Genomic DNA, 16,384 nt, shown 5'->3' on the forward strand with positions numbered 1-16,384 from the left:
CAGAATTCACATGGTGGTTCTTAACCATCTTTACTACAATTGCAGGGAATCCACTACCCTCTGATGTCCTCTGTAGATACCAGTTATGCATGTGGCACACAGGCATACTTGCAGACAAAACACTTATAAAATAAAATAGTAAAATTTTAAATATAATTCTCTGTTAATATTTTGTCAGAAGAGCATAATGAAAGACTTTAAAATGCAGCTTAAAATTTTCAATGGCCCATTCTAAAACTGACAAACTTCCTCCAAGTAAATGTAAAAATATACTGTTTTGTTCCTTTGCTTTTCTTTGCCATTTTCTTTTTGTTGCTCACAAAGTAATAAATGAAAATGGCCATCTAGAGACAAAAGGGAAGGCTTTCAACGAACAAATCTGTTCCCTAAATTGAAGGATAGAGCAATAAAATTTCTAGGTGGAAAAACTGAGCTGTCACCTTCATAAAGCTCTGAATACTTTATTGACTTTCCACCCATGCATGTTAGTCCTATACAATTCAGATAGGATTTCTCTCCATGAAGAAGGAAAAACGATATGCCATTGAAACTAAAGCAGGCAGCACTTGAGACTCTCAGAGCAGCCTCTGTTTTCTATAAGGATGTTAGATGAAATAGTACACATCAGGTTCTCTCTAAAGATACCGATCACCACCTTTAAAAATCGGGCTGGAACACACTTTCTTACACATCTTCCCACCTAGAGATTCGGCTGCTAAGAAGATGCTGTGGGAACTGCCTAGTTCTTTAGCTGGATTACTGTTTATTGCATACAACCACAGCTGCTATTAAGTTTTTAAAACTTGCTTACATGTTATAACTGTAAGAATTGTAAATATCCTAAACACAGCTAAGACTTTCTTGTTTCTGTTTTCATACACCGTGAAATTTCCTCTTAGGAGGCATGAGCGTGAGAGAAAACCCAATGTCACTTGTCTACCATCATATTACTCAAAAGCTGGACTTCAATGGGAACAAACTTCTTAATGTCTTAAAGTCTCAGTGCAAGATTATTTTCCTCTATTCTTATATTCTTCCTTCATTGATCTCCTAACTTAACAATGAGGAGATAACTTCTGGTATTCTTGACTGCCTCACCCTAAAGGTCCCAGCTGTGTGTGAATTCTGTCTGATGGGGCTTCAAACACGTCTCTCAATAGCCGCCTTGTCCAAGGTAATGAGCCGCATATAATGCTTAATCTTTTGGGGACTGAAACAACTGTTGATTCTTTAGTCCACAGGAAATTACGCATCAACAAACTTCTCCAATTTGTATTTCTTCTAATCTTCGTGGTAGCAAATACCCCTTAAAAAATGTTCACAATATCACTGCTCAGTAACCTTCGTTGTTGCTTTCACACTGATTCTATTTTGAATGTATTCTGTTTTCCTCAATGTTTCACTTATTCCTCACTTCTAATGCTCCTGTAACTTTTGTTTCTAAAAATTACTAACACAAAAAGGCATTGATTATCCCACTTTGAATCATACATAATTTCTTATTCACCTGTTTCCACCCTATACTCTGATAATATTTCTATTGTAACAATTATGAGATAATTTTATTTTCTCTGAAAATACGTTCACTAACTCAAAATGAATTTTATGGTTTTTTAGCATTATATATAGGGACAATTAAAGGATAGAACATAAAATTCTATAATCATGCACAGGCCATCAGATATGTGTGAACACAGTGTGTCATCCTGAATAAGGTACAGCAGTCAGTCAATAGTGTAAGAATACACATAAAATATGGAGGATATATAATGTACTTCTCTTTCAGTTTTGTGATTAAGCTGTCTAAATTGACATATTTGGTTAACAAATTACTGAGCAGATGATAATATAATTTCTATATATTTTTGTAACTTTCATAATTTTGATAACTTAACTGTTTCAAGTTTGTATAATAATCCCAATTACTCCTTCTGCTTGCCGAAAAAATTAAAGGACTTAGAAAAATCCAAGTCTGTGACTTCCATAAAGATTAGTAGATACAGAGATAATATTACATAGAAATAAAGGACAGTCCCTAAAGTCCTGTAAACACTGTGTTCTTCTTTTGAGTTTATCAGCTTCACTGATTATCAATCCCTGATGCTAGCTGCTTAAAATTTAAGGTTACTGTGGCATGCCAGAGCCATTTGAATGAATTTTTATACTCTGCTGACATAAAGAATCTTTGTACAGGAAGTTATCCTGGTAACTCTTTTTGATGGATAAGAAGCAAGAGCTGCTATGATGTGCAGACACCGCACCAAAGCAGTGAAACCCTGGCAGAATAAACCCAGGCTAGGATCTAGGACAGAGATTTCAGAGATGAAAAACTAATTTCAAATAAGCTCTCATTATTTTTTTTTGGCCAAGAAGCACCTGAACTCAGTCAATTTGAGTAACTGTGACTCGCTGCCCTACCTATTCTTCCCTCTAGATGTATCCCGAGGATCAAGCAACATGTTCCCCTGAAGTGTTAGCAAAAGTTTTGATGTAGGACACGTAAACTTCAGAACATTCCTCTTGAATTTAAAAGGGAATGCCATCTTCAAAATCACCTCTTCTAAGTTCAAGCTTTTGTCTCAAAATCCCAGCAGTTAATTATAACAAAAATAGCCAAGTTTTGGAAATGAAATCAAGAATTTTAGCCTGACTTGCTTTACAATTTTATTGGGTAGGCTGACCATGATTCCAGTGAGATCCTCCAAGGTGTCCATCAAAGCTCCTGATTTTAACACTGAGTATTAAGAAAGAACCAGGTATGGGTCTTTCTACTACAGGGAGCCTAGTGGAGACCCTGGAAGCAGAAAATATGGACTACCCCTCAAGTCACCACAAACTAAAGGAAAGAAGAATGGTGTAAACAATCATGAAATTAAATTTCTTGAAATGCATTGGCATGTACTTTTTCTTAAAGTAATAAGTCATAGAGTTTTCAGTATACACAGAGGAAACAAATTGTATATTATCCCATCATTGTTTGAAATAGAAAAGTCAAACTTAAAAAAATCAGGGTTTGAAACATAGTAGTTACAGACTTTAAACCTCTTATTTCTGTCCTTCTTAAAATCTCCTGTTCTAGCGTCTGAATTTTTATGAGCATGAGTAGCTTTTTCATCACCTGCGATATTTCTACACACTCTAGCAGTCTGTGGCATACACAGTTATCTGTGAGCAAAGCATAGGTTAAGTACATGTGACAGAGATGAGCCCCGAGATTAAGTATACACTGTGAAATGCATGTGGATGCTCATGATTTAAACCAATGAACTGTGGCCTGAAATGATGTCACAGGACGCGCAGCAGTAAGTGGAAGGTTAAACCTACTTGCATCTCGGCTCATTAAACGCAGTTAAAGTGCACATCCCCTCATTCTGACAGTAGTGATCACAAGGGTTCTCTTTCTGGTCACAGCGCTGACTTTTAAACCCCACAGAGCATCTGCAGAATTCCAGTAAAATACAACTGAATAAAGCGTCTGACTTTTTGCCATATATGTTTAAATTTATCTTACACATTGAAAGTAATATAAAATAAAATATTCCCATAAATGCTTTCCTCCCTCACATAAACCCTGAGGGTATGTTCCTCTGGGACAGGATGCTTATAGTATTCACTCATGGGCATCATTTCTTTACTCAGTTAAAACAAAACTCAGTACAGTGACGACATCAGAATGGCTTTAGGTGGTCTGATCTAGGAAATCAGCAAACTGAGATGGAAAATATATTCAATTTCCTAAGTATTTAGTAACCCGGCTGTACATAATGCACTCTGTGAGAGCCACGAAATTAATTAATTTATATTTCTTCATACTCTATGTCTAATGCAATCATCAGATAATATTATATATTTGAAAACCTAGTCCATTTTCTTTTGACAAGAATATTCCTAAGTACTGAGGAATACACATACACACACACGCACACACACGTATGCACGCATGCACACACACAATGATCTGTAGGTTTCACATAGCTTAATAAGATCAATAAAACCACAACAGTTATCCAAGCATTTCCAAGTTGACACTTGTGAATGTCTGAGATGATATCATGCTAAGAACTGAACGAGTTATTCCTCAAGAGATCTTTAAGAAGCTGATGAGACAGTGATAATGTAGCACATGAGTCAATGAGGGACAATTGAACAGAGATGTGCATGACACACCTACTTTAAAAAAAAATATTGCCCCAAAGAAAGGAAAACATTAGGATAGTGATCCACCCACATGCTGCTTTGTCTTATGTGAATTACCCACATTAGGAGATACTCACACACACACAGGTACATTAATTTCAGGATCCAGCTGGCACGTGCCACCATTGTAACAGTAACCATCACATAATTGACAGCTAGAGGCAATCTTTCCGTTAGTGCAGCTGCAGCAACAAAAGAAAAAAATAGCAAGGTTACCACCAGCATTATTGGTGTTGGAGGTTGACACAAAACACCTGAAAGCAAGAACAGGCATCATCTGAAATACTCTGGTTTCGGTCTAAATCTAAGATTCGCAGATGTGCAGATATTTGTTTATTAGAATAGGACAGATTATTTTTGCATTTTGTTAATTTTCAACACATTTGCTTGATAAAACTTTTAAGCAGCTAAATATATATTTAGAAAATACTCTTGAATATCAATCATATGTTAGGGCATTATGAATTTATTTTTCGGTTAACTGGAACTTTGTCACTTAACTGTGAGCTCGAAGTCACACTACAGAAGTACAATGAAATTCTGTTCTCACTGTAGAATTTTCTGGAGCGAAATGTTAGCATTGTAATTATTTTAAACCTGTATGAAGGTATATATATTTACATAATAGTATATGCTTTTACGCTGTTGTATGCGTAGAGGACAGATGAAACATTGTGTGTCATTATTGGGAATATTAGTCACCTCTTTCAGGGAAGATACTCTCATTGTCTGAGGCTAATAATTTGTTAGGCTGTTCACAAGCACCATCTTGGTTTTGTCTCTACAGAATTGGTTGCCCGGTGGTATTTAGTTTGGAAATACGATTCTGTAGGTAAAGGTTTTGGTCACCCAAGTAGATGACTGGCAACTCTCACACTTGGTCCTCTGGCCTCCATGTGCACTGTGATATGATTGTACCCAACAGCTGTGTACATAGGTATAAAAATAAGGATTACTGGAAATATATAAAATTAATTCAAATGTTAAATACATATCATTCAATTGAACGTCAAGCACTTTGCTTTGTTTTGAGTCAAGGCGTTACTTTGTCCAAGCATATGTGACTCACTACATATCCAAGTCTGACCTACAATTTCATATAAGTTTTTGTAGCTCACCCTACAGAATGCAGCACTTACAGGTGTGAGCTTCTATGTCTTTAAAGTTTTTGTTGTCAAAATTGAGCTAGTTAGTGAAAATCTAAAGCTAGTAGTGAAGGACTCATGCAGGAGCACAAACATCTGGGTATTCTTGAAAATCACACCTCAGAGACTAATAATAGTCACATTACATGCCTGGGGTGGAAACAAACGCCATCTTCCTTCAGTGTAAAATGGACCTAACAGTGCTAAACAAACAAACAAACAAACAACAACAACAACAAAAACACGGTCTTGTATGTTAAACAAACAGCTGTTTTGGTCATGGTACATTCCTGAGAAAATGAGGAAAATGTATATCTATGCTCCAGGTCATTGGGTAACCTGATTTCCTTGCTGAAGCATTTTTAAAAAGCTGTATACATGCTGTTTTAAAGTAGATTACAGTTTCACGCTGGTATTGGTCATCAACAGAAAACAAAGTTAGTTGTTTTATAAGTGCAGACATGACCTTAGTAGTGAAGTAAGGCTTCAGTATCATTGACTGATATTTCTGAACTTCCTGTGGTAGGTGACTTTTGCAGAACATCCCTTCCTAGTCCTAGACTTGATTTTACTAATAACATTATGTCATTTCATCATTCTCAAGACAGATAAGTATGGTGGCACACCCTGTCTAGAGTATTCCCGAGTGACATTAAAATGCCTGAGAATGATAGGAAGCCAACCCCCTCTTCATAATTGTCTTACTATGTGTACATTCACTTGTTTTCCTGTAGATTGTATGGTGGCTGGAAATGTATGAGCTGAATATAATTTTGGTCAGTTCTGAATTTGAAGACAATTCTACAGAGCCTGTATTTCAAAATAGAATATCTTTTAATTATCAATAGAAGTGGTGAATTCACTATATGCAAGTTGTAAAATGGGACTGTGTAAACCAGAGCCTATCATGGGATAGGTCTCACATTCCTGGTAAATAAAGAGTGTAAGATCTTTACAGCTGATCTGGACATTGGCTGTGCAATACAAATGCAAAGTGAGCCAAAATACATGGCCAATAGCATTGCTTTCCGAAATGTAAAGTGTTAAGGCACTTCTTTTCCTTCCTTCCAAGCTTTATTGAAAACAAAGGCAGAAAAAGTTATGGATTATTATCTTATTAAAGAAATAATGTCAAAGAGAAAAAATATCTCATTATATATTGCAGAGTTTTACATAAAATGATAACTATATAACAAATTGTATCATATAAAAGTGGAAACAATGCAATTAAATTGTTTTAAATTCCTGCTTTCAACATCTGTAACAACTTTTGCTCTTTCCCTATTAATGTTTTATTTGAATTTTAATTGAATATAGAATATTTCAAATATTTTTAAGGATGGAACAAATATCACCTAATGCCTCAATTTCTTAATGTTATTTTTTATAAAAACCCATAAAAAGTTCAAATAAATTCACAATCTCTGGTTTAATCAATTCTCAAATGTTACTTTCAAGTTATCTAGTAAATATAAAAAAATTGATAGGAAAGTTAATATCAAATGGATTCTCTCTGAGTGATTCAATATGTTACCAGCTTCTCTTCAATGGTATTTACTTCTACCTCCAAGAATAATATGTAGTGATGATCACTGTCATAAGAGTCTGTAGACAGTTTATAGCCACAAATATTAGTGTAAATGGAAGAGATTCAACAAAAACACTATGTAACCAGCTCTGATGAGGAACAGAGGTCATGAGGAGCCCAATCCAGTACAGTGAATACTTTTTATAGTATACGAAGGTGATCCTAATAAAGTCTCCCATTAGTAAGGGAGGTGGAGCAAAACCCAGTGTGGTGAAAACTTCTTATAGTATACGAAGGGGATTCTAATAAAGTCTCCCATTAGTGAGGGGGATAGTGTCCCAACTAGCCATCTCTTATCACCAAATAATTGGGACTGGGTTATATCCAATTGAATTGTTGGCTAAAAGGGTCCATGTAAATGCAAAACAACCCAATTGTTGCCAAGATAATAGGTTGTTCTCAAAAAAAAATGGCAGCAAGGCCCCATTGTTGAAGACAACACCTACACAACTCACTGAGCAGGGAGACGCTGAGTTTGTGCCTCCATAGAGCCTTTATCCCTATTTTCTGAAAGATTCTAAAAGAGAAAAATAGACACCAATCCAGCTACAATGCCTTTGATCTACAATATGTCCAGCTTACAAAATATGCTAGGACAATAGTGGCACAAAATTTGAGCAAGTAACAAACCAATGTTGGATTTGACTTAAGGTCTACTCCGTGAAATACAGGCCAAACCTAGTACTGATTGGCTGAAAAAGAATGAGAGACGAGATAGGCCCGGGTTTAACCTATGTTAAAACAAAATATGACTGGTTCAAAAACAAACAAATAACAAAATATAATGAAAATTAAAATGTCGTGATGAAAATGATACTCATGGGAAAAATACATCGACCCATATCCAGATATTTTGAACATAGTGAGACCTTGGAACATACAGTTCTCAGTGGAAGGTCTCCATCAAATCCCTCCCCAAGCTCAGGAAAGCCTGTGGAGGAGAAGTCAGAATGGTTTAAGAGCCAGAGGAGAAGGGGGACACTAGGAGACCAAGTCCCTCTAAGTCAAGTGAAAAAGCTCGTAGGAATGAAACTCACACAGTCTGAAGCAGCAGGGATAGGGCCAACACTGGTCTGTACCAGGTCCTCAGTGAATACATAGTTGATTTCAGTTTAGTGTTTTTACGGGAATCTTGAATGTGCGTTTATTCTTGTAACTTTTCATACTGTTAGTTTGTGTTGTCCAACTTTGATGTGATGTTTTTATTTTATCTTATTATATCTTATTTTGTTTAAAACAAAAAACCCCAACAAACCAAATAAACAAACAAACAAAAAGCCCTCCCCATGTACAAACTAAAATAAAACTATTTCCTGAGTAAGAACTGTTGAGCTTTGTGCAAACATGTGACTTGTGTGATCCATGTGAGTATTTCTTTTGATTTTATGTACTTATGAATGTAATATCAGTCCTGTGTTTAATTACCTGAATTAAAAGGAGTACACTTTCAAATGATGCAGCTTGTTAGGTCTAGTTTATGCCATTCATAAAGATAACACAAAGCACATTTACAGTAAATGCTATCGTGAGAGGAAATAAAAAATAAATAAAACTTTGTGACATTGCCTGTGATAAAATTTTATTGGATCTTCCTTTACAGGGTGACATAACTCATCTGACAAGTCATAGAGCACTCAGTGGCAGGGATACTTTATGGAACACTCTTATGTTTCTTGCTCTGATTCATTATACTCCTAAGCAAAGTAGATGACAGAATCCAGTCCTTCATAGGCACTTCTTTTAGAGTGTCGTTCAAAGTACTTTGGCATGAGGACTGACCTCTCACCTCATGGCAAGAAGTTGTTTTCTGGTATAAACTGAATGTCACGGATCTTAGTTGCTGAGTTCTGTTCCTATTCACTTAGTTGTAAAGACAAATTTCAAAGGCAACAGAAGTGGAACTTGTACATATCCACTCAGCTTCCTATAACCCATAATTCAATACACTTGTTTTAGGTAGAAATTCTTAGAGTAGGAAAAGAAAAGGCTTAGTGCCTATATCCGTTGAAGATATATATTGTTTCTCCACAGAAGGTTCAACTCAAACCAATAAAATAGAATTATAATCTCAAAAAGAAAAGGCACTTAATCAGAAAATGAATTTTAAAAATTCCAAGCTGCTCACTGTGGTTATTAATGAGGAATTACTTTTAATGAAAAAACCTACATTGAACATTCCACGTACTTGCATCCATTGTTCAACAAGAGGCTCTGGGTATGGCGGTCGGAGGAAAATGTTCGGGTGTTGGTTCTCTCCTAAAATGTGGATTTGGGGGTTGTCTTCACATGATCAAACTTGTTCTACAGTTTTATGGATTCCTCCTATCTCACATTATTGAATGTAGCCCTAAAATAAATAATGCTTAAAAATATCTGTGGCTCTAGGTCTAGCTCCTTTACCTTTTGTGCAATGTCACTGGCCTTCATACACCATGATGGTCTAGATTCATGAGCCATCACTTGGGGATACCCTAAGTACCCATTTTTGCTGTTTCCTTCTGTTTCAGTCTCTTCCATGCCTCCCACAACCATCTCTTTTTCCTGCTTCTCTTCTGTCTCCTCATTTTTCTGCTTTCGCCATGAATTAAACACTTGGTAGGTAAACATGGTCATATCCTTAGCTCTACATATAGATTTTTAAAAAATATTTTCAGCATTGCTTGCTTCTTGGCTATATTTTATTTCTGGAATAATCTAATACTATCATTGGTGTTCACCTTCTTCAGATATTTGCAAAGTGTTGAAGAGTGAGCTTACTTGAACTTCATCTCTAGCTAAAATAAAATGAACTGTTGGACAAGCAGAACTTTTGATTAAAATGTTACATTGACTTTATACTTTATTTCAGAGTCATGTGTCTTTCCTATTCAGATGTTTTATGAATTAAACTAGATTCTTACTTACTTGCAAAATATGTCTTCATTGTCTTTATTTATAATACAGTGTCCACCATGGCACCGTATACATTTGTCAATCTCACATTTTGGTCCTTCGTAGCGTATTGGACAGACACATTCAACACTTCCATCATTCCCAATGGTACATGATTCAGAATTCACACAATAGTGGTGGCACACATCTAGGAGGAAGGAACACAAACATTTAAATGATGCTGTCAGATATTGTTTTCAATTTTATAAATGATGTTATTTTGCTTAATGTGAAAATGGTCACATAGTAGGTAAAATAATTTTAAAAATCAGCTTGTATAATATACAAAAGAGACTTCTCTGATATTTCTATTTCTTCTATTTCTAAGTTAGGATCCAAGTAATCCTGCTGGAAGATGAGTGTTATATTGATACAATGCTAGCTGATAAGCTCTTTTTATTCTGACTTGCAAAGCTTAAGATTCCTTAACTTTTCTTTCAATGAGCAGGGCAAGTGTGTTTGGACATGAGCAGAAATGCTTGAGATTTCCTTAGAAGCCAATCACTGTTGTACTTCCTACCTCTCTATATCCCTAGACCAATAGAACATTTGGTGAGAAGATAGAACACCAAAGAAAAGCTGAGCAGGATTGGCTGATGCTTTATGGGTGAAAAATGACACAGAAATATCATCTTCCTCAATTCTATGTGCATGATAAACAACCCCCCCCCCCCACAGAGTGAAATGTTCCCATTTAATCTAAGCTCCTGTTTTAAAGCATCTTCCTTGTAATGCATTACACATAGGCACATAGGTTTTCATGATCATGATCGAGGAATACTTCCCTCAAGTATTTTGATACCTCTTGAACATTCATAGATCAACAAAGGGCATTGAATAAACTATTAATATCATGTTAGAATTATTGTGCTTCAGTCTGACAACAGGGCAAAGTTCGGGCCCACTCTCCTTTATTGCTTAGGGTCTTAGCTGCGGTCATTCTTGTGAATTCCTGGGAATTTCTCTAGAGCCAGGTTTCTTGCTAACCCCATAATGGCTCCCTCAATCAAGATTGCTCTTTTCTTGCTCTCATCTCTGACATTCCTCTATCTCTACTATCCCGTTCCCTCACTGACTATCTTAAATATCACCATAGAGCCTTCATCCAGACAGAAACCCACATCAGAGCACTAGAATGAGCTGCCAAATTCCAGATGAAGATTGGGAGGAATGAAACTATGAGCAAAGAGGTCAAAAACGTGATGGGTACACCCATTGAAGCAGTCTACCTGAGCTGATGGGAGCTCATCAGCTGGACTGAGAAGGAACAAGCATAGGACCAAACTAGTCCATCTGAATGTGGTTGAAAGTTGCATGACTGGGTCAGACTGAGGGGCGCTGACAGTAGCACCAGGATTTATCCCTACTGTTTGTACTGGCTTTTGGGGAACCTATTTTCTTCGAGTGGATACCTTGCTCAGCCTAGATTTAGGAGGGAGTGCCTTGGACCTTTTCCTAAGTAATGTGCCTTACCTTCTCTGAGGAGTGGAATGGGTTGGGTATGAGGGTGTGTGGAGGGCATGAAAGGAGGAGAGGAAATGGGAACTTGGATTGGTATTTACATTGAAACTAGATAGTTTGTTTTCTTTTAAAAAAATAAATTTAAAAAAGATAAAAGGTAAAAATAAAAAAGAATTATTATGCTTCAGTAACTTGAAAAGCAGACAGCTCTATATGGATTCAATGCATTTCTACAAATTTAAAACATTTAACTTTTATTACAAAAATGTAAATATATAATTAAATCTACCACAATGTTTGTATTTGGAGGCAGAAATTTATTTTTAGCAGTTTTACTGTTAAGTAATGGTGAATGAGATTAGTTGAAATAAAAATATAAGTTACAAAACTTAACTTGCTTTATGACAACAATGGCAAATGAGGACATTAAAATATTTTTCTAGGTTTAATGTATGCATGTTTGCATAGCCATTTATTAAAATAGACAGAACATGAAATTATTAACAGACTTATTTCATATTAATGAAACCTGGTTTTAAGTGTACTTACTCTTGCTATTGTGTTATACTAAGGATACTTATTTGGACTCATTAAGTAATCCCATAAGTATAGTTTTGGACTAAATGTAAAAAGAGAAGCATTTTCAAAATTTTAGAGACTTGGAATTCTGAAATCTAAATGGGAACTGGTATCTGTACACTGTGGTGTTATCTGTGACCTATTCAGGGCATACACCATGCTATGTTACCTTGTTCTACTTGTCATATATATGTCGTGCATTGCAGATGATTAGTCTTATAGTATAAAACTGAATCCAAAGAAGGTCAGAAAAGTATTCATGATCAATTGATACAATAAATTTGTATAATGCCTAACAGTTTAGTAAGAGACTCCAACTTGCATTTTATTAAGTCAATCACTTTCTGCATCTAATACAGGCATACTCGTGGACCTTTCCTGGAGATAGTCAAAAGAGAGAAAGGATGCTTCATTTTTCACGTTCTTGGGCCTTGAAAGCCAAGATATGGGAGTGTTCAAAAGCAGAGCTGCTCTCTGCATTGTACTTGGAAAGCTGTTTAATGTCTGCTGCCCTCCACTTTTCTTGTGGTTTACAGCACCTAAGAACTGCATTCTCTGCATCTTGGTTATCATTCCATGAGTAGTGTGTGAGATAGATAGATAGATAGATAGATAGATAGATAGATAGATAGATAGATAGATAGATAGATAATGAAAGAAGTAAGGGAGGAAGGAAAGAAAGAAAAAAGAGAGAGAAAGAAAGAAGAAAGGAAGGAAGGAAAGAAGGGGTAGATGAATGGATAGACAGACAGACAGACAGATAGATAGATAGGGACAGACAGACAGGTTGTCAATGAAATTAGGTACACCTCTTATTTAACAAAGAAGCCAGAAACACACACACTGGAAAGAAGATAACATTTTCAATAAATTGAGTTGTTCACAGTGGATGCCTGCACATAGAAGACTTCATAATGTTAATGTGTTCTCAGAATTTATGTTCATCCACAAGATCCTTGCACTAGTGAACTGGTTCTCAACCTTCCTAATTCTACGATCCTTTTATATAGTTAGTACCTCATGTTATAATGAGCCCAACCATAAAATTACTTTATTGCTACATCATAACTGTAATTTTTCTATTGTTATAATTTGTAATGTAAATATCTGATATACAAGGTATCTGATATGCAACTCCTATGAAAGGGTTGTTTGACCTCAATGTGGTTGTGACCTCTAGGTTCAGAATCAGTGCACTAATGGCTTTTTATTCTTAAGGTCTCATACTTGGAGTGCATGTGATCCCATGAAATCGTTTACAGCAGGTGGGGTTGTCTTCATCTATTGTTTTAAGCACCAATAACTTGAAAATATCATTGACCATTTGGTATTTATTTATTATTTAACTTTGATGTTTTAATTGTTATATTATGTGTTATATATTTTTGTACATTTTAAAATACATACCTTTATAGTTATAGTGATATACTTTTGTATTCATTAGAATTAATTTCAATGCAATTTTTAATTAATTGCTGTTTCTGTTGTATTATTTTGCTCATTACAGAACAGTAGAATAAAGGTGGGAATTCCTTTCCATGGCATAAAACACTAAAATTCAAACTATGAGCTTAAAATTTGGGAAATTCATCTGAGTATAAAATTCTTTTAATTACTGTCTTTAATATAAAACTTTGAGCAGCTTGGTACTTATCAGCGTATGTTCTAGTATATTTTTTATGACACTTAGTTTATTGTCTGCTATGGTCCACAGGAATCATGCAGTGAGATTTCAGTTGAGTGAGCAGAAGGCTAACCCACCAGAATGAGTGCATTCTGATGGAGATAAACACAGATTTGCAAGGTGCTGTCTATATCTTTTGAATATCAGCTGTTCTTAAAGTAGATCTCTTCTGAAGGATTATCGGACACAACTCTTCCCCATGTACTGGTATATTGGGTCAACCCCCAACACTCTGCGGGGCCTCAGTCATATCTCTATTCTGTTCCTTGAGATAAATTAGATATCACCTCTCCCTTCAACTATCTGAGAACATGAAGTCAGGAAAGGAGTCTTCATATAGATCACATTTGGGACCTTTAAAGATACAGGGACATCCAAGCTCAGAGAATTGCTTTTGCTGTGCATGTAAATGTAACTTTGAAATTTCAGAATAGAAGAACAAAGAAACTGTTGCCAGAAAATATGTAGTGGAGAGTTAATTTTGCCCTCAGATCTAAGTCTCATGTTTGCTGTAAGTTTTCTTTGGAACCCTGAAAGAGATACTGTGGCTGGCACTCAGAGGTCCCCACTAACTGTAATTATACTGCTAAGAGTTAAACATGAAGATTATGATGTTAGCTTTGAGAGAAGTATTCTATTAAAACACCCCAACCCTAGTCTCCATCTTAAGATGTTTTTGTGATCAACTAGGCCAGGTAAAAACAGGATATCTGTGGGCAGCAGAAGCAGTCTTGAGACCAGTTACACCTGCCAAGGGGGTAAAAACAGGATATCTGTGGGCGGCAGAAGTAGCCTTGAGAAAAACACCCAGTCCTTTGTGTATTGAAACCCAAAAGGGCAGAAACTATCTGAAACTGGTTTAATCTAGACTTGTTTTTGTCCTGATATTGACCCACCCCATATGTTAATTTGAATTGGCCAATGATGTTGCTGTTGCTATGCTTACCCATTATGTAACCCTGAGACCCTATAAATGCTTGTTGGAAAAATACATGGGGGGCTCATTCTGAATGGAGTACTGAGTCACTCGTTGGCGCCTTCGACAATAAATAATCCTCTTGCTGTTTGCATCCATTGGCATGGCTTATTGAGTCTGGGGGATCCTTCCTGAACCCTAAAAATTAGGGTCTTTCACTATTTTCCTTCTGTTTAAATTATTTGAAGGTTTATGGTACAAAAACCTGTTTTCTAAGCTTGTTACTTGACATTTCACATGAAATATATTGTGTTTGGTTCAAACTTGATTTTAAAATATTATTTTATTTTGAAAGAAAAATATGAATTGTGGGATTTTGCTGAAACAATTTTTTTTTGTCAGAAAGACCTAGGTAAATATTTTTGTTTAATGTGTTCCTGTGCCTCACAGGATTTATGTCCTGTGTTGTTTGCAAATATCCAATTCCTTTGGCAGATACTTGATTGTGAGTACACATAGTTTATTTAATTCCAAGTCCAGAATTGGTTGGAATCACTGCCTCTACAAATTACCAGCAGAGATTTTGAAGTATGGGTGGCTCTGAAGAATGAATGACCAGTTTTTATCAATATACGTCATTGAGAAGGCTATGTTATTTCTGTGGCAGATTTCATTCACCCTTCCTCCAAGTGGGGCTAGTCTATTTTTCATTGTCACATGTAGCTTTTCGAGAACGTTCTTTTTTGTTGGAAATGAGCATTGATATCTGTACTGGTGTTAATATGGCACGAGACTATGAGAGTGAGCCCTCTCACATGAATGTGAAGCATAAGGAGAGTTGGTGAGGTTGGTGTCCAAACACCAGGTGAAGTTCCGGGGAAGAAAATGTCTGCGCTGAGAAGCCTGAATTTCTCAGAGATACTGTAATTGATGAACTGCTATTGCTCTTGTAAATAATCTCCTGCCGTGTTCCTGAGAGCAACTTCAATTAAACCAGTGGATCACATACAAAAAGAAGATGACAACAGAGTGGCTGGGCTTGTTGAGAAGGCATGATGGGAGAGGGACAGAATGAATAGAAAAGGATTACAGATCCTTTTATATGAAATTGTCAAAGATTTAAAATGGGGAAACAACCCAAAGAGAGTATTCAGATTCAGATTTTTGGAATTATTTGATAATATTGCTAAAATTCCAAGTGTAAAATAAATAGAGTAGAGATAAAGATTTTCTGTAAGGGCTAGGAAAACAACTTGGTGAGCATAATGTAGAATGTGTTCTTTGATCTGTAGTACCCATGTGAAAAGGAGACATTTCATACTTATAAACTCAGCACTGGAGAAGAGATGCCATGCAGATCTCCGGGACTCAAAAGCAATCCAGACTGGATTTTCCTCTGAGTCTCAGGGCAGTGGAAGACACTGTCTCTAAAACAGCAACCAACCATGGATGGCAACTGGGGGACAAAAGGGAACTGTCTCCTGAAGTTTACATCTAGCCTCTGTGCATGTGTACTCACCCATGCCCACGCAAACACATACATACAAATATACGTACATACACGCACACATAGGTGCAATTGATAACTAACAATTATACTATCATAATTTGATAATTCTATAAAATATTAGTAAACTTCTAAACATTGCCATGCAAATTTAATTCTGATTGTATATTGATTTTTAATGTATAATTTGAACAATAGTATTGGAGTATTTTCCTCACTTTAATATGAAAGAGGTATTCTCTTTGAATGCCCACTTATAGAAAGATCTTTTTTTTGAAAGTCTGAATATGAAAGTATGCCATTGTCTACACATTTATGATAATCCATGTAATTTTGGTTGGTTAAGATACGTTTCATATACTACAAACTGATCTTG

At 35.9% G+C, this 16,384-nt stretch overlaps 1 protein-coding gene across 2 annotated transcripts in view; it reads right to left on the bottom strand.

The window, feature by feature from the left end:
- The window catches only part of Lrp1b (LDL receptor related protein 1B), a 1,858,137-nt gene that overhangs the window by 36,978 nt on the left and 1,804,775 nt on the right, over positions 1–16,384 (bottom strand). The window contains exons 85-87 of one of the 2 annotated variants that reach the window (XM_087899922.1): positions 9,835–10,009; positions 4,275–4,379; positions 3,325–3,438 (exon numbers count right to left, since the gene is read on the bottom strand). In XM_087899922.1, coding sequence (XP_087756048.1) covers positions 3,325–3,438; positions 4,275–4,379; positions 9,835–10,009 — 394 coding nt within the window. The remainder of the gene's footprint in view (positions 1–3,324; positions 3,439–4,274; positions 4,380–9,834; positions 10,010–16,384) is intronic. The other variant, XM_087899923.1, reaches the window with a different exon arrangement.

The sequence above is a fragment of the Myodes glareolus genome, chromosome 21 (assembly GCF_982192425.1).
Source record: "Myodes glareolus chromosome 21, mMyoGla1.1, whole genome shotgun sequence".
Classification (NCBI taxonomy): domain Eukaryota; kingdom Metazoa; phylum Chordata; class Mammalia; order Rodentia; family Cricetidae; genus Myodes; species Myodes glareolus.